The sequence below is a fragment of the Plasmodium gonderi genome, assembly GCF_002157705.1.
Source record: "Plasmodium gonderi DNA, contig: Chr05, whole genome shotgun sequence".
Classification (NCBI taxonomy): Eukaryota; Apicomplexa; class Aconoidasida; order Haemosporida; family Plasmodiidae; genus Plasmodium; species Plasmodium gonderi.
Genome location: NW_021628930.1, coordinates 354,663 through 379,337, shown reverse-complemented (window position 1 = coordinate 379,337; position 24,675 = coordinate 354,663). Strand labels below are relative to the sequence as shown.

The 24,675-nt window shown below is 29.9% G+C and overlaps 6 protein-coding genes across 6 annotated transcripts; 4 read left to right on the top strand and 2 right to left on the bottom strand.

Annotated features, from left to right (window-relative positions):
* Positions 1–599: 599 nt before the first annotated feature.
* On the top strand, positions 600–1,322 carry PGO_051030 (hypothetical protein, conserved; the record flags this gene model as incomplete). Its single annotated transcript, XM_028686481.1, has 1 exon — positions 600–1,322. The coding sequence occupies one exon, from the start codon at positions 600–602 to the stop codon at positions 1,320–1,322; it is 723 nt and encodes a 240-aa protein (XP_028542282.1).
* Positions 1,323–2,165: 843 nt separating this feature from the next.
* Positions 2,166–5,161, bottom strand: PGO_051020 (ATP-dependent RNA helicase prh1; the record flags this gene model as incomplete). The annotated part of the gene is made up of 3 exons (XM_028686480.1): positions 2,166–3,182; positions 3,350–3,643; positions 3,992–5,161. 3 exons carry the CDS (start codon positions 5,159–5,161, stop codon positions 2,166–2,168), a joined length of 2,481 nt encoding a protein of 826 aa, XP_028542281.1.
* A 6,835-nt stretch (positions 5,162–11,996) lies between these two features.
* PGO_051010 (conserved Plasmodium protein, unknown function) lies at positions 11,997–13,266 on the top strand (the record flags this gene model as incomplete). Its single annotated transcript, XM_028686479.1, has 2 exons — positions 11,997–12,074; positions 12,952–13,266. The coding sequence occupies 2 exons, from the start codon at positions 11,997–11,999 to the stop codon at positions 13,264–13,266; spliced, it is 393 nt and encodes a 130-aa protein (XP_028542280.1).
* Positions 13,267–15,174: 1,908 nt separating this feature from the next.
* Positions 15,175–15,867, bottom strand: PGO_051000 (ribosomal RNA small subunit methyltransferase NEP1; the record flags this gene model as incomplete). Its single annotated transcript, XM_028686478.1, has 1 exon — positions 15,175–15,867. The coding sequence occupies one exon, from the start codon at positions 15,865–15,867 to the stop codon at positions 15,175–15,177; it is 693 nt and encodes a 230-aa protein (XP_028542279.1).
* A 1,844-nt stretch (positions 15,868–17,711) lies between these two features.
* On the top strand, positions 17,712–19,586 carry PGO_050990 (hypothetical protein, conserved; the record flags this gene model as incomplete). The annotated part of the gene is made up of 1 exon (XM_028686477.1): positions 17,712–19,586. The coding sequence occupies one exon, from the start codon at positions 17,712–17,714 to the stop codon at positions 19,584–19,586; it is 1,875 nt and encodes a 624-aa protein (XP_028542278.1).
* A 2,427-nt stretch (positions 19,587–22,013) lies between these two features.
* Positions 22,014–23,156, top strand: PGO_050980 (60S ribosomal protein L22; the record flags this gene model as incomplete). Its single annotated transcript, XM_028686476.1, has 3 exons — positions 22,014–22,184; positions 22,694–22,825; positions 23,049–23,156. 3 exons carry the CDS (start codon positions 22,014–22,016, stop codon positions 23,154–23,156), a joined length of 411 nt encoding a protein of 136 aa, XP_028542277.1.
* Between the last annotated feature and the right edge of the window lie 1,519 nt (positions 23,157–24,675).

The following is a 24,675-nucleotide window of genomic DNA, read 5'->3' as shown; positions in this document are numbered from 1 at the left end:
CACGAGTGATAAAATTTGCGAGGATATAGTTTTCATTACTTCAAGGATGAATTGTGTTTCAACTAGACCTTATGTTCTTTTTTTCTCCTTCACATTGAGGGTAAATTTTTTTTAAAAAAAATTCCAAGTTGGGCACCATGTGCTATGGGTATATTAAATCAGGCTAAAGAAATGGGATGCAAATATCGTGGTTGTTTGCTTTGCAAGCAAATAATTTATATGACCACGCTTGTTTCAATAAATTGCATTGCGAATGTTTAGAGTAGTAACAATATTGCTACGAGAAAAGTGCAATTTTTTTTTTTTTTTTTTTTTTCTGCGTATTAATGAAGCATGAGTATAGCAGATATATACGCATGAAAATTTAAAGCAATTCAGGTGAAAAGAGACTTTTTTTTTTTTTTTTTTTTTTTTTTTTTTTACCTTTTCCTAAAACTGTGGCGAAACTAATTTATATTCCAATATAAATGCCACAAAAAAAAAAAAAAAAAATTATCAAATGGCAAAACAGTAAGGATTGAGTAATTCCCTCAGCGTATGAAACATTTCGCGTTTATGTTCACCAATCTGGCTTATCTCGTTTTGGAAAATAACCCAAAATGAGCAACAACAGTAATAAATTCGTTGGGGGAAAATTAAAGCTAAAAATTAATAAAAAAAAAAAAAATGAAAAAAAACATAAAAGTCATGATGGAAAACATGATAATTATATGAACAAAAATGATGAAAATTATGAACATGTTCAGATAAAAAATAGTATTAAAAAAAAAAAAAAAAATAATAATAATAATAATAATAATAATAACAACGACGAAGAAGAAAATGTAATAAAAGGAAGTGGACGAGTAGTTACAATAAAAAATACAGTGCAAGGATTTGAAACAAAATTCGTAGAAGAGTTTAAAGTGGGCTATGAAATAATTCTAGAAAACCCAACAAGTTTACAAACAGAAAGAAAACTTGTAACGTCCATTTTAAGCAACAGAACACTGCTCATTGAGGAGGAGTTCTCAACAGACATAAGTACCACGTGTTCCTATTACATAGGTATTGTTAAGAAAGATGGAGAAAAAACAAACAATAAGGATATTGTCAATCAGATCGAATTAGATGAATATGTCCCTGATCAGCATATTGATCAAGTTGATTTGAAATATGCAAAGGTCTTTGATCTGAAACCCAAACATGACATCGTTAAGGTTAGGGAAAAATCTGGTCTCTGGTCATACAAAATTGTGAATAAAAAAATAAAAGGAAATCTAACCAACGAAGAGAAGCTGGATATCAGAGTGAAAAGTGGGAGAGACAAATTCTGTTGGTAGGTTTGCACACACACACACATATGCAGTGAAAGAGAGTGAGGGAGAAATGGACGTGTAAGCATGTTAAAAGTAGTGATAGAAGTATTTACTAATATTTATGTACCCTATCATTTTTTCATTCATGCCCAGTAATATTTCACTTCCGTTTTTTTTTTTTTTTTTTTTTTTTTTTGTTCATACGCATGTATGATTTATAATAATTTCATAATTACACAAGTATGCAACTGGAAAACTGCCAAATTGCCCATTTTTATGATCGTGTTTTTTTCGCCTTTTCCTTTTACTGCACAAGGGTAAGTGCGGGCAAAATTTTGCCATTAAAATAGCAACAAAAAAAAAAACAAAAAATAAACAAACAAGCAAGCAAACAAGCAAGCAAACAAATAAACAAGCAAGCAAACAAACAAACAAGCAATCAAACAGCAAACTAATTGGAAAAAAAAAAAAAAAAAATGAGAACCTCTTTAGGGGTATCACAATGTGGATATTTAAAAAAACGTTACAGCCTTTTCTATGTCTGTATTATATCGAATCTTCCAATTCTATTACCCCTCCCAATGAAATAGAAAAAGGAAAATAGCAACTAGATGTAGGTGCCAATTGAGGAATCCGTTTTGTGCAAAAAGGAAATGTCGTTCTGCTTCCAAATGATGAAATGTGTAAAATTGCTTTGTTGGAGTATCCCAGTTTTGTTTGCATATGTGAAGGGAAATGTACCATGAGATAGGACTATTATGCTTTCTTCAGTTACAAACGTATACACATTGTGAAGCAGTGTACATACACATATTTGTCTTCTTGTGTATATCTAGAATGCAATCGAATATTTTTTCACGTGCTTGATTAAGATGAACCTTTAGAAGAATCTTGAACTAGCTGAAAATTCTGAGAGGAATATTTGAGTAGCCAGCTGACATCTATTTTCGTTACGGTTCTAGCATACAATCGCTTGGTTTTTACAACATCCGAATAGAAAATAAAGGATGGTTTGATAAAGGAACTAAAAAGAGTAGAGGACGGGTGAATATACAACTTGGTTTTGCTAACCAAATTTATAAATTCATTTGGATTTGATGTTGATCTAGCTACATTAAAAAAACAAGATTTGCACAAACAAATTAGAATCTGATCCCATTTGTGCATATGTAATTTTTGCGATACTTTTATCCCCATCTTATTTGTCATTATTTCTAAAATTTGCTCTTTTATTTTTTCTGCTTGTTGCAATGTTTCATTATTTAATGCATAAATGTTACAGAAATGTTTCCTCTCTTTCGGAGTAGACTCTTCTTGCCACAAATAAAAGATGTGCAGGAGAGTTAGGTGATCACCATCTGGGTGCATTAATTTTCTCCTGGCCACGTTGATCAATTTGCTCTTGTCGCTTATGTTGGGTTCCTCCTGCTCTTCATACTGATTGGAAGCCGTGCAAGTCATCTTATTGGGATTAGCAACATTAGTAATGTTTGCTGTGGTAGAAGTGCTATTATGAGAGGCATTCGAAATGGTATTGTTTGCACTTGACCCTTTAACCGGATCCGCCTTGGAGCTGCCAAACGATTCATCATTTATAATTTTCATATCCTCGTAAAAGTTGTAATTAAGAAATATGCTATCACAATTTAAGAGTGCCACGATGGTAGCAATTTCGTCTATGCAATTAAATTCAACCGAACATAACATCATGTTCGCATATATTGGGCTCAATGGCAGAAGACACAATTTTTTGCCATGTTCAGTTAGGTTATTATTCACATCTATTGCATTTATTCTAAACAACACTTTTGCTGAATGTATGAGTAGTTCTTTTTTTGGATTCTCTGGGAAATCAAATTCAAGTGGATTATGTATATTCATGGCCTACAGTGGGAGAAAAGAGGAGAAACAGATCAGCTATTAAAAGGATGGAAAAAAAAAAAAAAAAAAAAGTCAGCTAACCGGTCAATTTTACATGAACAAAATGAAGAAAAAAAAAAAAAAAATAAAAAAAAAAAATAATAATAATAAAAAATAACCAGCACACGCACCTTCAGTTCCAAATATATCTGTGTAAGATCTGAGCGGAAAATCTCTGGAATTAAAAATGGACTCATACATTCATACTCCTCCAATGTGTAAATTCTGTAGACATGTCCCGGACCTTCTCTTCCAGCTCTTCCGCCTCTCTGAACGGCTGAATCCTTCGAAATTTGTGTCACTTTCAAAACATTGCTTCCCTTTTTGGAGTCGAAAAATTTTATTTTCACGCGACCGCTGTCTATCACATACTTTATGTTCGGAATGGTCACCGATGTTTCAGCAATATTCGTGCTAAGAATGACCTGATCAAGACGTATAAACAGGTGTATATATAAGCATATGTGTACGTATATGTGTATGTATATGTGCATGTATATTTGTACGCATGCGTGGGGGAGGAAGCAGAAATTCGGTTAACATTGTGCGAATTTGCAAAAGAAACGAAGAAAAAGGAAAATGAAGAACAGGAAATGGGACAATAAGATGAATCCTTTCGTATTTTTTTATTTTTTTTTTTTTTTTTCTGAAGAGGTATAAATTTTCATGTAAATGTAATAAAGTGTTTATAATTATATGAACATGATATTGTTGTAGCTTTTTCAATGCTCATATTTTTTTTTTTTTTAAATTCTCTTCGTTTTCATCTTTACCTTCCGTGTGTTGTGAGGTGCTGGTTCAAATACGATCCTCTGTTTCTTGTTGGGTAGAGATGAGTACAGCTGTAGAATCTTCATGGGATATATCCTCTCTGGAATTATTTCTCTTTGACCGAAATGGAAGCAAATACCATCTTCAATTGGATTTTCTGCATTTAATGCGACGTTTATCTTACTTAAAATGTCACTTTCTTCTACGTTTTCTTTTTCATCTTTCATTAACTTTTTGAGAAGAGAACCTTTGTAAATTATTTTAAGTTTCTCCTTAAGCATTATATTTACTATTTCAATTTCTTCCTGTCCTGGAAGGAAAACTAGAATGTCTCCCATGTCTGCATTTTTCTCATCGTCATTTTTCTTTCCTGCGTTATTCTTCTCCTTTTGCCATTCATTCCTTTCCCCATCGTCTCCTACATAGCCAAAGTGGATTTGCAAAATAGTGCATACAACTGAGAGAAGATAATCTTCTACAGGTTTTGTTGGGTAAAAAATACTCACCTTGTGCAGTTTGTGAGGAATTGATATAATAGGTGGATTTATAAAGAAGTTGTTAAATGTGGCTATGTCGAATGTAGCGGACATAAGAATAATTCTTAATTTCTTTCTCTTTTGCATTAGTATTTTAACATATCCTAGTAGAACATCGGTTCTAATAGATCTCTCGTGAATTTCGTCCAAAATTAAAAACTTATATTTTTTTAACAACGAATCGTTCATAATTTCTCTAATCAGAATTCCATCTGTAACAAATTTAATTCTTGTTTCTTCAGATGTAACATTTTTAAATCGTATAGCATAACCGACATAACTACCGATACTTCCTCTATTCATCTCTTTGGCCACTCTTTCTGCAACAGTGATAGTTGCTACTCTTCTTGGCAATGAGATGAGCATCTTAAACGGTTTCTTTTTCACATCTTCTTTTATCTTATCTCTTTTTTCACTAGCTTCCTCCCCAATCGTCCTACCATTACCATCAATCGTGTGGAAATTGCTTTGATTCTTTTTCCATTTGTGTCTCTTATTAAAAAAATATTCATTTATGATTTGTGGTACCTGAGTTGTTTTTCCACATCCGGTTTCACCCTTAATAATAATTAACTTGTTTTTTTTTATGCATTTTTTAATTTCCTTTTTATGTTTAAGTATGGGTAATTCCTTCATCTTGTTTTCATACGAGATGCAACTACTCTCTGGGGAAGCATTTATCCATGTGCTGTGTTGCTGTGTATTCAACTACTTATGTTTGCTATGTGTAATTTTGCGTGGGCTACTACTTTTATGTCTTCTGCTGATGCATATGTTACTGTTCTTATGCTGCTGCATATGTTGCTATTCTTATTCTACTACTTTTATGTGATGTTCTACCTACACGGATGTGATGTAGATATCTCTTCTCTACTTATACGTGTCAGGGGAGAGTTCTGTTCGTGCCCATGCCACGTGATATTTTTCAGAAAAGTGTTCATACGTCTTATGTTGTAAGCATGGGACGGATTTATTCTTTTTCCCTTTCTTCCTATTTGCATTTACAAAGTTGCAAATTCTTGTATTGCCACATTATATAACACATAAAAGTTTTTTTTTTTTTTTTTTTTTTTTTTTTTTTTTTTCCACTATTCTATTGTTAGGTCAGCCCTTTTAAATATGTGCATAGCACTTTTATTAAAAAGGCAAAAATGAGTAAAAGGATGCGCAAATTAGCAGATATGGAGGTATGAAGATAAGCAAAATAGCAAATGATATGGTAAGAAGATAATCAAATGAGGAATTATGCAGAGAAAATCGTTCCCAAGTTGAGTGTTCTTTTTTCCCTACGAAGGCTATGAAATCTATATCAACGTGATTTTTCATAAAAAAAAAAAAAAAAAAAAAGGTGGGGCAAAAGAATAAAAGAAAATGGGGAAAAAAATAAGTCTCTAGGCGCATTGATATTAGGTGGAAATGTGATCTTTTCTCGTTAGTGTTAACATGTAACTATGTATATATATATATATATATATATATATATTGTTGCGTTACATGTTTTAAAAAAACCGGGAATTTTTTTTTTTTTTTTTTTTGGACCTTTAACTTATGACAGCATAAAAGATTTATTTTTATTTTTCTCAAGTTCGGAGGTATACAAAAGGTTGCCGAGCAAAAAAAAAGGGAAGTCAGACAATTCGTTAATAATAACTAATTTTTTTTATTTCCCTATTATTATTATATATTATTATTTTTTTTTTTTTTTTTTTTTGGAGGAGGAGGACAACGTGGGTCCCTATATATGAAAAGTGAGGTATGATTTACACGTATAATGCTTGATTTTATACCATTCAAGAATGGGTAAAAATTGTGAAGTTTTATCGCATTATATTATATATGTATATATATTATTATACATGTATTTGTAAACACTTAAGAGCAAACTATTCCCCACACACACAGACATTCACGTATAAATCTTTCACAAATGAAGTTGCTAATTTATATTTACCATTTCATAAATGAAGCTTCCTTATATGTGTTTATCTAACTTCCTAATTATACACAAATTAAAAGCGTACTTTTTCTTCGCATTTTTATGACTATTGTTCAGTTATTATACTTATTTTTTAACTAATAAACTGAATGTATATTATTTACCCTTTGAATAATTATATGGGGAAGAAAAGAAAAGGATATTAAAGAGAGAAGATTATTATTTTTTATTTTTTATTTTTTTTTGTTTTTCCGTTTATTTGCACAAGTGTGGATGATTATAAAAAAAATATAACCCTTTTTTTAATTATCTTCTATGTTTCCAAAGTAATAGATCGACTATATGTAATCTGTCATTTTTATGTATTTATTAGACGAATCGTTGAAAGACCGAGAACATGTAATATTTTTCTTAAACATTCGAAAATTTCCAAATGCTTGAGAAAAACATAATCCATCATCATTTGAAGCATGTACACATAAACAAAATGAAATTCAAGTAAGGACACACAACAACATTTATCTGTTCATAATATACGAGGCTCTCGTTCGTGTTTTCATATCCATCCCTTTATCATATTAAAGGACAAAAATAGTTATTGGTTATTGAGTGACACAGTTCTTATAGCAGAAAAGAAAATAAACATATTTAACCGTGGTAATGTGAGGGTGGGTAGTATATATTAATATATTTGATCAACTTTGAAAAAAAAAAAAAGAAAATTTGCTCATTTGCTAAGGGTAAGTTTTTTTTTTTTTTTCTCTTTCGCATTTCCTTTTTTAACGTTTTTTTTTTATTTTTTTTTATTTTTAAATAACTTTACATAACATGAACGTGTTATGAAATTTTCTCAAATTGTCATTTTTTTTTGCTTACAAATTTCTGAACACGTTCATGTTACGTGAGACTATTTTAAAAAAAAAAAAAAAAAAAAAAAAAAAAAAAAACAGTATATAGTATAGATTAGTTAAAAATCCTGTGAGATATAGGAGTGTTACGTGCAGATTACACATTATTGTATACTTGTGGATATATCCACCGTATGATATCCAACTTTTTTACATGCTATAAAAAGCATGGATTATCACAATTCTTCCATCACAGTTGAATAAATCTTAATGTCTATTCCTATAAGCACAACTCGACATATATTCTATAACAACTTGTGAGATGGAAAATTGAACAGATTCAGAAAAACAAATACTAATGCATGGTAAGAAGTTTATATATATAAACATGTTGCCATATACACATGAGGGAATGTATGTGTGCATAAAATTATAAGTGCCCCGTAAAATGATATATGCAAAAAATGATAAATGGGGACATTACAAGTAACAAAAAAGGGAAAAGGATTCCCAATTCTGTATGCATGATACTGGCCGCTGATAAACTCGCGTTGAAATTCATCGTCTTGTTTCTATATATAAAAAAAAAAAAAAAATAAAAATAACGTCAAATATGATTATGTAAAGTCGCTTCAAATCATGTTATGTAAAATAATTGCAAATAAAAATAAAAAAACACAAGCGAGAATATGAGGACCAATGTGTCCACTTCGCACAATTGGTGCTTTCATTTTTTTTTTTTTTTTTTTTTTCCTATAAAAAATTACATATTGAATAGTAATCGCCTTTTTGAAGAAAAACCCTAAGCTGTAGAATATTTTTTCCACTTGTGCGCACTTATAAGAATGTAATAATGGTACACACATATTTAAATATATACATATGTATGTGTTCACCTTAAGCACTCATAACTGTAAACAAATGAAAAACAACGTAAAGGGGGCTAATAATATAAAGGGGAAAAATAAGGTTACACGCTTTGCCTATACACACACACACACACTTTTTCTAAGCATGAAATTTATCCAATTTAATGAAAGGAGAAATTACGCACTTGCTTGAAAATTCCTTTTTTATTATATCTGGAAGCATAACATTTGCGAAAATGCTTCTTCTGTTGTTGTTACACATAAAATTTTATGTTAAAATATGTTAATGTAGTTTTTAATTTTTTTTTTTATATTTTTTTTAAACAACCAGCTAAGCATTGAAGATGTTTCAAAATACCTTAACATACAGGGGAAAAAAAAAAAAAAAAAACAACAAAATCAAGAAGATTTGGCAAGAACAAAATTGCCACCAAAGTAAAGAAAATGTTCCATAAACCTATATAATCCACATATATAAATATATATACCTAGTTTATCAAAATCTCAAAATATGATATTGTAAATTCTGCCACCAACATGGGAAAAAACTTAATTGTCACACATGAACACAAGTACATATAACATGTATGTAAAAAGCAAATAGCTTAAAACAAAACTACCTAGAGAAAGGCAGTGTAAAGAAAAAAAAAAAAAAAAAAAAAAAAAAAAAAAAAAAAAAAAAAAAAAAAAAAAAAAAAAAAAAAATTTACACAAAAAAAAAAAAAAAAAAAAAAAAAAAAAAAAAAAAAAAAAAAAAAAAAAAAAAAAAAAAAAAAAACCTAAAAAAAAGGAGAGTAAAAAAAAAAAAAAAAAAAAAAAAAAAAAAAAAAAAAAAAAATGAACACAATGCAAGGATATAATACTTTTCCACATTGATTATTTATATATATTGATAAACAGGTACAGTGCGCAGACTTGAACAAAATGAGTGATGATAATCGGTAGATCATGATGAACAATTTTAACTTTAAAAAAGTACCTGAACAAATTACAGAGCGATTTATCGCGCAAACTACACAACAAATAACGCGAAAAAGGCTACCTGAAAAAAGTTACCCAAAAAGGTTACTCCAAAAGGGCTATCATAAAGAGTTACAGGAAAAAGTTACCTAAAAAATTGGCCTGGAATTTTTGGCCTGAAAATTTTGGCCTGAAAATTTTGGCCTGAAAATTTTGGCCTGAAAAATTTAGCCTGAAAATTTTGCCTGAAAAAATTCTCCTGCGCAATTAATGCGAACGATTTTAACCTGAACAAATTTTAATAGCAACAATGTAGCATGAACAAATTTTTGCGAAAACAGTTTAACCTGAATTTTTTTTTTTTTAACTCTAACAATACATAGCCTAAATAATTTTTTTTTTTTTTCAACTCTAACAATATTTATAACCTAAATAATTTTTTTTTTAACTCTAACAATATTTTGCCTAAATAACTTTTTTTTTTTTTTTTTTTTTTTTTTTTTTTTTTTAACTCTAGCAACTTAACCTAAATTTTTTTTTAAACCTAACAATTTGGACTGAATAATTATTTTTTATTACTTCTATAAATTTATTAGTCTGAACAAATTCAACCTAAACAATTTAATGCTAACAAGAAAAATGCAATGGCACACTTTTAAAACAAGTTAGTGCTGGCTTGGGATTAATGAAAAAACTTTTGTTTTTTATTTTATTTTATTTATTTTTTTTTTTTTTTAGCTCTAATCTTATTTTATACTATTTAAGCACTAATTTTATGAGTATATATATATATATATATTAATTATACATGTGGGGGTAATGCATTTTTATTATAGTTCTCTTTACTTTTGATTTATATATACAGTACTAGATATATATATATACATATACTATGAACTTAATAGTGTATACATATATATATTTTATGGTATTTATATATTTACTTGTGCATTATTTAATTTTCTTTATAGTTAGCTTACACTAGGGTTAAACTAAAGCATATATATATATATATATATATATAATATAATATATTTGCCATTCTTATGCGTAAACACGTACATGACAAAATGTTATGCTGCAAAAATTATGCCATTATAGTTACATATTGTTATATTATATATACAATGTATTAGGTGAGAATGTATAAATTATATGTATGAAATATTTGTACATATGAAAATAGGTGTTCACAAAATTACCTGACTGTTCAGTTCATGAATAAAAAACATCGTGCTCCGTGACGAGCATTTTATATATATACTCTTCTAATAAGCATTCTCATATAAGTATAAATAAATATACATATATATACACGTGCTATATGCATGATTAATATATATATATTACGCAATTGTATCAAAGCATATGGGTCTTACAGATTGAGAAAGTTTAATGGTAAGTACATATATATCTGCCGTGGTGCTATATAATATATAATATTATATATATGTATATATTATTTATATGTATATATTATATATATGTATATATTATATATATGTATATATTATATATATATATATGTATAGCATTACAGAGTGCTATTATCGGCAGTAACAATTTTGTTAACCCCAGTGGTAGGCATAATTATTATATATTTCATATTATGTATTACATATTTATATATATTACAATTCAAATGTTATATATCTTATATTCTGTATTATATGTTGCCATTACATGATTACCCCTATTGCATGGTTTCACCGTTTCATTGTTTCATCGTTTTATTGTTCATCGTACATTTGAAATTTTTTTAAAGGGTTAGAAATTTTAAGAAAAAAGTAAAAATTAAAAAAAAAAAAAAAAAAAAAAAAAAAGGGGTTTTAACATGAACATTAATAAAATTTCTTACGGTATTGTGGATATGCAAATTTATGTATACGCAAGCGCAATGCAATTCTTGTGACTGGTACATATAACACAAGTGATGTATGCATTGCATTGATTGTATGTATGTATGTATGTATGTAATGAGTATATATGTACATATGCATATATGCATATCTTACTTATATACTCATATGTGTATATTTATTTATGCGTATTTCTGAATATATATACATATGCATATGAATTAAGAGGCAGTATAAAAATTCTCAATATTTTTATTATTTTTATTTTGTGTTATATCGTTACACTGTTTTGTGTCATTGTGTTAGTTTTTTTTTTTTTTTTTTTTTTCTTTTTTTTAATCATTATACGAATTTTGCTGAACGGCTCTCTATGTTCATTTTGAATACGAATGAAACTATTTATAAAAAAAGTAAGCCTTAATGCCTAATTTGCTATAATTTTTTCCTTTTTTTTTTTTTTTTTTTTTTTTTTGGCCAATTTTTTTTTTTTTGAAGTAGCACATATTTTTTTGAATTTTTTTTTTTTTTTTTTTATCTCATTACATATTTTATGTATGCCTTAACACGTGTATACAGGCTGTGTAATATAAAACACATACAAAAATATATTTGAAGCGCGAAATTGCGTAACCCTTGAGTAACCTTTGTTTATATACTTTCTACATTAGATAGTACATATATGCATGTGAATGTGCTCATGTGTATGTACTAATTTGTATGTACCAACTTGTACGTACAAACGTGTATGCACTAACTGTATGCACGAACTGTATGCACTAACTGTATGCACTAACTTGTATGTACGCACACACATACATGCCCTAACATTTTCGATCTACCATACAATATATAAGAAGACGTTCTAAATAATCATCTTAACAACCCTTTTGAATACATGAAACAGAATAAAAAACAGACAAACCAGGAATATCAATTTTTTGTTTTTTAAAAAAAAAAAAAAAAAAAAACAATAAATAAATAAATAAATAAATAACGAAAATGACAAAAGTTAATAAACCTCCCACAACGGCCAATCCTAACATTAAGTTAAAGAGACCCAATTCGAAAGAAGAGGAGGTAAGGATAAAGACGAAGAGAAAAATCATACCAATAGTAGTAATAGTCGTACTTCATGTTTTTTTTCCCAACCGTTAGCCACAATCGCAATGAGTTTATATGAACGTATGCACAAGCGAAGTTATGTTATGTGCACTGAACGTAGAAGACAAATGTTTGTTTATAAATTTGTCTGATGCTACAATTGTTACATCGATGAAAGAATGACCCATATTTTAATTCATTTGTGTTTCTTCATAACGTGTGGTTTATCTACCCTCTTTGATATATATAAAAAAATGTATATAATTTTTTTCGTTTTTTTTAGTCTTTTTCCATTTATTCTAAGTCTTAATGTATTATAATTTTTTATATTGTACTTTTATTATTCCCCTCATTCTATCTCTCTCCTCCCCCACATCCCCTCGTTCATGCAATTTCTGTCTCGTTTTACATATGTGTATTTACCCCTGTCTCTTTTTGTGACATTTTTATGGAACACAAAATGATGCTTTAGATATTTGTACATGTAATTTAGTTTGTACATGTGATTTAGTTTGTACATGTGATTTAGCTTGTACATGTGATTTAGCTTGTACATGTGATTTAGCTTGTACATGTGATTTAGCTTGTACATGTGATTTAGTTTGTACATGCGCATGAGCATTTCTATACCAAAATTTTATGCACGTAAAAAATGAAATTGCATGGATGTTCGAAGACCGACATAACATTAGCTTTCAATACACAAAGGGGAGAAGGGAAAGAAAAAAAAAAAAAAAAATATAAAATTTTAAAAATATAAAAGCAAAAAAAAACAATTTTTTTTGCAACGTCTTATCTGAATTTGCCATGCATATTTATGCATCATTTTTTTTTTTCATTTTTCACATCATAGGATTTCAACCAACCGGTAAAAAAAACAGTGATCGCAAAAAACATAAAGGTTGTAAAAAAACCTGAAGATATAAATACAACTCCAAAAAAAGTAGAAAATGAAAGTGCAGAAAAAGTTCAAACAGATAATGACCAAGCAAAAAAAGAAGTAAATAATGTGGAGAATAAATCCAAAAATACAACAACTGATAGTAGTAAAGCAAAAACGAACGCAGATAATAATTCACAAAAAAATGACACAGATACCAGTGGAGGAGGTGTGCACCTTGGATATTTTTCATGGTTATGGAGATATTTTCCCACGAAAAAAACATAAAATTGCAATCCCTTTTTTATTTTTAGAAGAAGGAAAAAAAAAATAAAATAAAATAATATAAAAGAGATGGAATATAGCGAGCAATATGCCTCATGGAGTATATCCATTATGGTGTATGAACAGCAAGAAAAAAAAAAAAAAAAAAAAAAAAATCAGTAATAAATAATATGATCGTGCAGGAAAAATTAAACGAACGTTGTAGCTAGTTAACGTGTGTATACATATACATATATACACAGGTGTATACATTCCTACTTACGTGCGCACACACGTGCATGTATATATATATAACTTTTGAACGTTGAATGCATGGACGTTCAATTACGGCATTTGTGGCAAGTAATGTATATATATATATATATATTTATATATATAACTATCCTCATGCTTGGAAAATTTTGTGTGTATGACAAGTTCATTCATGGAAATCACGTGTATGGAAATAACAAATATAGAATTTTCATGTATAGAAACTGCATGTATAGAAACTGCATGTATAGAAATTACATGTATAGAAATTACATGTATGCCAATATATGCCCATCTCCCTAAATTACCTCCTATCTATTGTATCTTTCATTTCTCCCTTTTCCCTTTTTTTTTTTTTTTTTTTTTTTATATTTTAATTGGGCTTGTATATATATGTACATATATACATATGTATGAAAATCACAGATATGAGCATACGTACAAAAGTACATAGCGTGTTTATAGTCATACACAAAATGTGCAATGTAAAGTATGCAATTTTTTTCTTATCACCCTTTTGATTCCCTTCATACCCTTTACAAAGTTACCACACCTATTTTCTCTTGTTATCACTCTTATTACTCCTACAATGTGTTATGCATTTTTATGAAGTTTTAAGCAGTTTTATGCAATTCTATGCAATTCTATGCAATTCTATGCATTTCTAAGCTATGTCACTTTATGTTACTTTATCCTACCTTATTTTACGTCATTTTGGTTTTTTTTTTTTTTTTTTTTTTTTTTTTCATTTTGCATTTCTCTTTTTAAAACTTTTTTTTTTTTTTTTTTTTTAAAAAAAAAAAATGCTTTTTTAGTGCCGTTAAAAAATTTTATTTCCTTCCAAAAAAAACTTAAAATATATGTACATAAAAAGAATGAAAAAAAAAAGGAAAAAAAATGGAAATTAACACCAAGTGATGGTGAAAGGGTGTAACAGACAAGTTTGAGTATACATAAAAGTTTACCTAAGATTAACAAAGTGGTACATCTCCTACTCCCCTTTCCCCAAGTTACGACTTAAAAAGAACAATGTATAGTTCTTAGCATTTTATGCAACAACTACTGTTAAGAAGTACCCTTTTTTTTTTTTTTTTTTCTTCTTTTCTTGATCAATTGGATTGGGATGTTTTCATGCAAAATTATGAAGTTCTGGTGTATACTAATGCTGCGTATCATAGTGGTGATAGTTTTACTTCTACACTCGTAGCATGTGTAATGTGTAACTGGAAATTCAGAGTGATATTATACAATTATGAACTTTGTTTGTTTACCCAGAAAGAAATATATCCATCAATTTAGCTATAAATGTTTTATGAGATAAATGCAAATAGCACAATCTTTACAACCTTACTTGTATAAGTAACAACGAATAATGTTCAAAAGTTAATTATGTAATTGAAAAATGATAAAGTTGGATAAATAAATAAACAAAAAAAAAAAAAAATAAAAAATAAAAATAAAGCAAAATAGAATAAATAAACGAGGGAAAGAAAAAATACTAACATAGAGGTAATTCGCACGGAGATATGTGAGGAGATGTTTTTTTTTTTTTTTTTTTTTTTCCTTCTGACAGAGGAGAGGCTCAGCTGATCGGATGTGGAATCCCGTTGAATGGAAGTAGTGAAACAAATGTATATCCCAAAAGGAAAGAGGAAATCATTAGAAGATATTCCACAAATTCTCAAACTCTGAACATATGGATGAACAACATGTAGCAGCACTAAGACTGAATTCGGATATGCTAATGTTGTCGTCCAAATTTTGAAGTTTCATAACGGGATGTGAATATGCTACAGCCCCAATAAAAAATGTGATGGGAACATTTTCGTTTTGTAAATTCTGAACATAATCAGACAAACGTACTTTCTTACCCTTGACTGATAAAGCAATTTTTTTCCCATTAATTGGCAAAATGGCATTATAATCATTTTTCAAAAATTTCAATAAACAAATGTTTTTTTCATTTGCTTTTATTTTGTATTTACGTAAGAAAGTTACCATTAACGATTCAAATTGGTCATACGTTTTTGGAATTTTTAAATTTGAAGAAACATAAAATAATTGGTTATCATAAGTTTTTACATACACTTGTAGCATGCCATATTTATTTAATGCACTTTCTAGTAGGTGTACTAAGCATTGATGTAATATATCTGGTCTATAATTTTTTATCTCTTCTTCGCTTTCTTTATTTCTTAACAGATGCTTATGTTTCACATTATTAGCTAATTCATAAATGTATTTCTTAGTTTCGATTAATTGTAAATGAGCTCCTTCTAAAATTATTATAATTTTTCTCCCCTTTATATTCTCTGCTAAAATATGGGATTCACAATTTTCAGAAGTTATCATCTCGTTTTGTGTGCTGTAAGGGAGAGGAGGTAAGGAGGGTATGGGCACTGGTTGTGCTCTTGCACTCACGATCGAGTATGTATAATATATATGCTTTAAAATCCAAACTGCTGTATGTATATGTGTAGGGGATCCCCAGCTTGGTTTTGCATCCGGGTTTCCACTTAATGTTGCATATTGATTCTCATCCTCTCCTATTCTCTCCTATTCTTTCCTATTCTCTCCTATTCTTTCCTATTCTTTCCTATTCTTTCCTATTCTTTCCTATTCTTTCCTATTCTTTCCTATTCTTTCCTATTCTTTCCTATTTTCTCCTATTTTCTCCTATTTTCTCCTATTCTTTCCTATTCTTTCCTATGGTTGGATGTTGCTACTTATGTGCTCAGAAAAACAACAAATAGAACAGAACAAAAAATGCGTTTGTTTGTCAAATTCTGTCAAATCAAGTTCATTCGAATGGGGCTCTTTCTTCAGTATAGAAAAATGAAACGGCTACTTTGGTATGCAAAATGTGCCACAAAATTTGGCATGAAAAAGAAATAAATATGAATCATCTAAATTTAGTGAAAAAAAGGTGACACATAAATGGGTAACAGCAGAGTGTTGCCATTTTTTTTTTTTTTTTTTTTTATTATTTATTTAAAAAAAAAAATGAAGCGAATAGATATCCTTTTTTTCTTTTAAAAATAATTGCTCGTTCGTTGTTCCCTGCTGTTTTTGAAGCACTCGGTAGCAATGTAAAGAGATGAAAAAATAAATTAAATTAAATAAAGCAAAGCAGAACGAAGTAAAATAAAGTAAAATTGGAAAAATTGGAAAAACTGGAAAAACTGGAAAAACTGGAAAAACTGGAAAAACTGGAAAAACTGGAAAAACTGGAAAAACTGGAAAAATTGGAAAAATTGGAAAAACTGGAAAAATTGGAAAAACTGGAAAAATTGGAAAAACTGGAAAAATTGGAAAAACTGGAAAAATTGGAAAAACTGGAACAAGTGTCGTGGGAGGTACCATATTTTTACAATTGCAAAACGTCAAGTGGCAAAAACAACTGAATAAGCCCGACGAACTGGGGAATTTTCTTTTTTTTTTTTTTCCTTCAAAATGTAACCTTGCGAATGGAAGCAGCGAGAGAAGGATACGAGGTGCCCCCTTTTTATACGCATAAATGGGAAATTTCCAAATCGCTTTTTTCGCCTGAACCGTTCAGAAAATTTTGCAAAAAAAAAAAATAAATAAATAAAATGTAGTGAAATCGAATGTAGTGAAATCGAATGAAGTGAAATTGAATGAAGTGAAATTGTATGAAGTGAAATTGTATGACGTGAAATCAAATGAAGTGAAATCAAATGACGTGAAATCAAATGACGTGAAATCAAATGACGTGAAATCAAATGAAGTGAAATAAACAAAAAAAAAGGCTAGCTGTCAAACGGAAGGGCGCCTCCAAGAACCATACAACGAATGCATATCCACAGATATAGAATTGCCCACACGAACTGTATGCACATATTTACATGCGCACGGATATGATGAATGTATTTTGGGGTGCCTTTTGCTAAACCACACCTAACGGATAATATCATTTCATGTCTGTGAATAAATGGAGAGAGAGATAGAATCTCTCAGAGGTGAGTAGGTAGAAAAGGGTCTTCACCTCAAAAGAGAGATTTCCCAAATAGGGGCAAATAAATTTTTATAATAAAACGGGATAAAACGGGTCAAAGTGAGATAACGTGGGATAAAGCGGAATAAAGCGGGATAAAGCGGAATAAAGCGGAATAAAGCGTGTCAAAGCGTGTCAAAGCGGGATAAAGCGTGTCAAAGTGAGATAACGTTGGAGAAAAATGGCAAGTGGGGGAAGCACAAGGATATACCACTTGAAAGCACATAGAGAACTGCGAATAGTAACAATAGAAAAGTACACTAAAATTGATGAGGAAGAGGATTGTGTGAAAATTTGTTTACTGCCAAGTGGTAGTTCGGGAGGATACAAAAATGAGCACAGTACTAGCAGTAGTAGTGGTAACCTGACAAGCACAGCAGAAATATTCGGAAGGGAACTAATCATTGATAAGGAATACAAATTTGGTTATAATAAAAAATTTTCCATTTATACCTTTACAGGATGCACAATTCAAATAAAAGGACGAACATTACAAGAGTATGAAAGCAGCAACAATACGATTGAAGAATATTTATCACTATGCTATATTTTGGATGCTTATAGAAAGTTGGCAAAAAAAAAAAAAAAAATTGGCCCAAGGATTTTAATTACGGGGAATAATAATTCTGGGAAAAGTTCTGTTTCAATGCTACTTTTAAATTATGCATTAAAGTCTGGATTCAAACCTATTTTTATCGAAGCCGATACGAAATGTTCATGTGATAAAATCGAATTAAATAGAGGTCCTGGTATCATGAGTTCTTTTGTGTATGATCCTATGAACAAAATGAAATGTGCAATAGACTACTACTTTGGCTATCTAGATTTAAATGATGATATTAATTTGTATTACCACTTAAATGAATGCATAAGTAGCTGTGTTCATTTAATGCTCCTTAATAATTTAAATTCTGTCACATCTACTTCCAAAACAGATGCTGAATATGAAGAAATATACGCTGCTGGATTCATTTTGAACGTTCCCTCGGAGGCAGATCACCATGTCATTAACAACTTGATTGATATATATGCCATAAACATTGTCATAGTTATTGACAATGCTTTTCTTCACTATTCTTTGAAGGATTACTATCGAGCACAGCCCAAACGGCATACTTTGCCACGAGACCGAAACCGGGATTATGACCAGAAATACGGCCAAAAATATGACCAAAAGTATGATCAAAAGTATGACCAAAAGTATGACCAAAAGTATGAACGAGATTCCTATCGAGAATATGATGGCCACCTCCTCGGACGCACATCAGATCGGGGTCTCTCTGTCGATGCACAGGAAGCAAATGGATTGTTCAACAGAAAGAGCATGGATTTCTTAAGGACAATTAATAATGGTTCCATGGAAGGAAGAATTGTGAATGATAAGACAAACGAGATGGCAACTAGGAAGACAGAAATGAAAACAACCATTACAGATGAGATAAATATGGAAAGCAAAGAAAAGGAAGATAACAAAAAAAGGGAGGTCGAAATTGTAGGTATGCCAAAATATGAAGGAGTTATTCCATCAGATAACAATAGGTTACGTTATTGTAAGAATTTATGGTTTTATGAATATTTTTCAAAAGATATAAACATCCCAAATAATTCATATAGAAAAAGCCATGTAATAACATTTAAATATAGTTCCACAAATTTTATTAAATTGGACACCAATTTAACTGTACCCTTGTCTGCCTTACCTGCAGATGCAAGGAATATTCAAAGGGAAAATGTAACCGTTAGTTTGTATAATGGAAATATAAACAATTTGATTCACTGTATTTTGGGAGCTTCTTATTCAAAAGACATTCACTACGTGCACCTTATGAACATAGCTGCGTTTGTTCATGTGCAAAGTGTCTCCCCCATCGAAACGGAAAAATTCGATACAGTAGTAGGAAAAATGGAAAATGAAAAAAATGACGATTCTACCCCGTGTAATGGTAACAAACAGGATGATTATTTTATAGAAATTTTGTGTCCTCAATCTTTGACCACGAAAAACATCCCACCGTACTTTGTTATCCCTGGGAACATAAAGCAGATGAAGTTTTAGCAATCGTCCACTTAGGAGACGAAGTTTCAGTAATCCACTCCGCTTAACAGGTGGAGCTTTTTCCGGATTCACCAAGTGAATGGCCTCCTATGAGGAACAAACCGCTGCAATGGCAGATGCAGAGGAGAAGCCCGAAATGCTACTTCTCTTGTGTCACCTGTGTGCACGATTCTGGAATCATACTCTAGAAATGTGTCCATACGCCCATTTGAGTTTTCTTTTATTTATTTTTTTTTTTATTTTTATTTTATTTTTTTACCACAAGGAGAAAAACTTTGAAGCGGGGTGCCCTCCCCCCTCCCTCCCGTTTTGTGTATTCGTCTATCCGTTGATTTATTTCATTTTTGCTTCAACTTCGCATGGTTAAATAAAGCTCACTTGATAAGTTCCTTTTCGAAACTGTGAACCAACAGTAAATATTTTTATTTTTTCACAAAATGGATACAATATGAAGGTGGTTGATTTTGAAGAGAGTGTGAGAAGGCTGATTCTTCTCTGATATTACAAATTATATGCATAATATATGATCTGGTAAAATTTCTTACACTGGAAAAAAAGGAGGTTAATGGAATGATACGGTTACAAGTCTTTGCCAAAATTCACAACATGACTAATAAATATAAATCTCGTTTCTTTTAATTCTACACATATATGGTGTTTTATGTATATTTTTTTTTTTTTTCACGTCTACATGGTGTACGTTCACGAATAAGAATTCTGTTGAATGTTCATTTTGGAGACGAATATATAACAACATTTTTGTATCTGAAAATTGATTTTCCCGAGTTGCAAGTGAGACAAGTAATTTTGTGCTTAGAAAAGTTGGATGCATCTAGAATGGAGGACATGCTCTTGAATGATCCTTCTCTATGACATATATGAGATCCAGTTACTACACAAAAGGTGTGTGTTTCATCAAGTTGGTGTTTATTCCATTTTTTTTTTTTTTTTTTTTTTTTCCCCAATTACTTGAAAATGTTACAGTTCAAATGCCAAATTGTGGGAGGAAAAAAAAAAAAAAAAAAAAAAAAATGCGGAATAGAATGAGTGGGAAGGACTGTTTAAAATGTGTTTTTCTGCCCATTACAATAAACAATACATTTCTCCTTATTTATGTTAGAAAATTAAAATAAATGGGATAAGGACACAATTTAACTTTTTTTTTTTTTTTTTTTGTTCTCCCTTTTTCAAAAGAAAAGAGGAAAATAACAAAAAAAAAAAAAAAAAAATAAATAAATATTGCAATATATATAAAATTAAATAAAAATAAAGAAAATTCTTCAATTATGCAATTGGATCTGTGCGTGCAGTGGGCAAAAAGAATAAAAAACAGAATGGAATAGAATATATAAATAAATAAAGAACTCTCATCCCGCTCCGGTAAACATTCCTGTGAGTTGGGAGAATGGAAAAAAATATGCCTCATACCAAAACCCCTGAAAAAAAAATAGTAAAGTAAAGAGGGGGGTCTCCTAATTAGCAGTAGAGCATATTAAATTAAAACTGATAGCGGTGCAATGGAGTAGGTTTTTTTTTTTTTTTTTTTCTTCCCCATGTTTTGAATATTATATATTCCTATTTATATTTATACTAGGGCTTCATATGTATTTGTCGTGCTTTCCACCTCTCTTTGCTGTGACGCACTTAGGCGATTTCGAGTAGGACTAACAGTTTTTGTTTTATTTTTGTATGTAAATTGCTTCAGATATATTGTTATACCCATTTGGTGTCGAAAAAAAAAAAAAAAAAAAAAAAAAAACATTCACCATGTGCATGTTACATTGTTATATATACATTTTGCTGCTTTCATTTTTTCCCTCTCCTGCGTTGCCATTTCAAAAAGTATTTTTTGTTTTTTTTTTAGCACCTTCATATAATACATACGTAACACATATATAAAACATATATAACACATAATTAGGGTTTTGCCATTTTTCAAATGCTTTTTCTTTAATACTTTTTTTTGGTGTTTTTTTTTTTTTTTTTTAATTTTTGTTCATTTTAGTGCCTATTGATATTCACGTTGCATTCTTCACTCCTACAAATAAACGCGAAATCGGGACGTAAGAACTCCTCGGTGAGGTTACAAATTTGTAAAGCCGGAGCGTGAAAGGAAAGGAAGAGAAAGAAAAAAAAAAAAAAAAAAAAAACAACTTTTTAGCATAAATAATTATCATTACATATATAAACATATACACCTGACGAAGCGACAAGCGTTTTTTTTGCCTTTGAAAGAATTCAGCTGTGAATTTATCTACTCCACTTGCGAGATACATATATATATATTTTTGAAACATTTTTAAGATATCCCAACTTTTCCCTTTTCTTCAAAAAGAGAGAAAAAAAGTTGCCATCATTGACACTGTATTCGTGTACCGTAAATATAAACACTTGCGCGCACCTAACCCACGTTATAAGCAAGCAAAAATGGTAGTTAAGAAGGAATCCAAAGTTATAAAAAAACAGAAAAAGAAAAATGGAAAGAAGGGAAAAATAGTTGTAAAGAAACAGAAGGTTATGAAAAGTACCAAAGGAATAAAGTATATCTTGGATTGCACGAAGCCGGTAAAGGATACCATTCTTGACATAAGCGGATTGGTAAATTAGCAATGCAAAATAATTCACGAGGGAAATATAAACCAACAGCTGTTTTCATACCTATTATATACGTATACATGTGCATATATATTTGGCGAACTTATGGTTTGCTGTACCTATATTGCAGTACATGTGTTGATGGAGAATACATTTTATGTATTACTTTTTGTGTGTATTCCTGTGGGAAGAAAAATGTTGTCCCTTTTTTTTTTTTTTTTTTGGTACAAATGCTTGAATTTCATGGCAGAAAATGTTCTGTGTGACCTCCCTGGTTCTTCTACATTCTACATTTCTACATGTTGAATGCATTACGAAAGAACCACGTCAAACATACCACATGCTTGATTGTTATACTGTACAGAGATTATCCTATTTATATTTTCTCCTGTCATGTGATATGCCTTATAGTCTTTACACCCCTTTTTATTATATTATTTTATTTTTTTATTTTATTTTTTTATTTTATTTTTTTATTTTATTTTTCCTTACCTCATACTCGCGCAATACAGGAACAATTTTTCAAAGACAAAATAAAAGTGGATAAAAAAACCAACAATTTGAAGAACAAAATAGTGGTAACCTCGGATGACTGCAAAATATACATTACTGTGCATATCCCCTTCTCGAAGAGATACATAAAGGTAGGAAATAGTTGAGATGTATGTTCAAGTGGCACACATGTCTATGCACATTCATATCAAATCGCTTTCGTATGCACGTTCATATCAAATCGATTTCGCATGCACGTTCATATCAAATCGATTTCGCATGCACGTTCATATCAAATCGCTTTCGCATGCACATCCACAAATATCTATTTGTATCAAAAAATACATTGCTGTAAATATTCTACACACGTTGCAGTACCTGGCGAAGAAGTACCTGAAAATGCATCAAATTCGAGACTTCTTAAGAGTCATAGCTAAAGGAAAGTTAGCCTATGAGTTCAAATATTTTCAATTGAATAATTAAGAGTAGGAACAGAAGAAATGGGAAAAAAAAAAAAAAAAAAAAAAAAAAAAAAAAAAAAAATAGACGAATTAGTATAATATATATAGATTGCCGAACGATTACCAATTTACTCCCAATCCATTGAAACTATTTTTATTTTGTTCTACTTGAATTTCATACTATCAGAGTTTAATGGACATTTAAGGGGAGAAAAGGAGAGTGTTGGGAATGTGTTATATCTTATGTGTGTGCTTTTGACCCACTGCACTAGCTGTATTATGTTTTATTAGGCTATTTTCATTTTCAACTTTTTTTTTTTTTTTTTTTTTCTTTTTTTTATATTTTTATTACTTTCAAACAATTGTTCATATTTTTATAAAGGTTTACGTAAACTCCTCAAATTTTTACAAAAAATTTGTAAAACTTTACGCGTACTTTTATTGCACTACCCTTTTACACATAAATATGTAAATATAATATGGGCATATATTTTTGTATCCCCCCCCGTAAATACAAACATTTGACAAGGGGGGGAAAAATAAAAAATGATTAATCCTTTTTTTCGCCCATAGGCTCACGCCCCTTTATTAAGATCTTAAAAAGTATGTGGCTTGTGGATGTGAACAATCGGATAAGTATCCTGTATACTTCAAAACATTTATTTTAATTCCACATTTTTTTTTCTATCATCAAAAAAAAGGGAGGGGGGTAGTGTATATAACAATATTTTGAATGAGGGGAGTAATGTTTTAAGGGTAATCTATTTTCTTAACACGGTTATGGATTTATGTAAAAAGATTTCATCATTTTGATATGATTTCTTCCACAACCATATTTCGTTCTCATTATTGGGTGTCGCAGTGACGAATCAGATTGGTAACTTGTGAAAACGATCAATTTGTCAAATGTGCAAAATGAGGAAAAATGCTATACTCTAGTGTTAGTTTTTCTACATGCAAGCATTGCACCAGGTTGAAGTTTCTTCACTCCAAATTATTGATAGTGAAAAGGAGGAGGAAACAAAAAAAAAAAAAAAAAAAAAAAAAAAAAATTTCAACGAACGGGTATTTTCCTGTGCTGCATATGTGAATAAAATATACTTAAAGCAGAGAAAACAAGACACGAAGGAGGGGGGGGTGAGATGTACATACATGTATATATGCATAATTATATGTAATCATGTATTTAGTCATGTGCAAGTTTGTATGTATTGTGAATATGCTTATACTAACATAATATGACCCCCTCAGAAAATTCACAACACATGCCAATACGGCAAAAATGAAACATTTTTTTTCTTCTCCCTCATATAATTTTTTAAAATATTGCATTAAAATTATATCTGCTTATTATCCGTATCAACTTGTTATTTTCAAAATGGTATTAGAAAATAAAAAAAAAAAAAAAAAATAGTAATCGATTGGTTCCAATCTGTATTTATTCTCATTTTAAGTAGTTAAAAAAAAAAAAAAAAAAACAACCATAGGAAATAAATAAAATGCGCACAAAGTGTTACGGTAAATATTGGAAATAAAAAAAA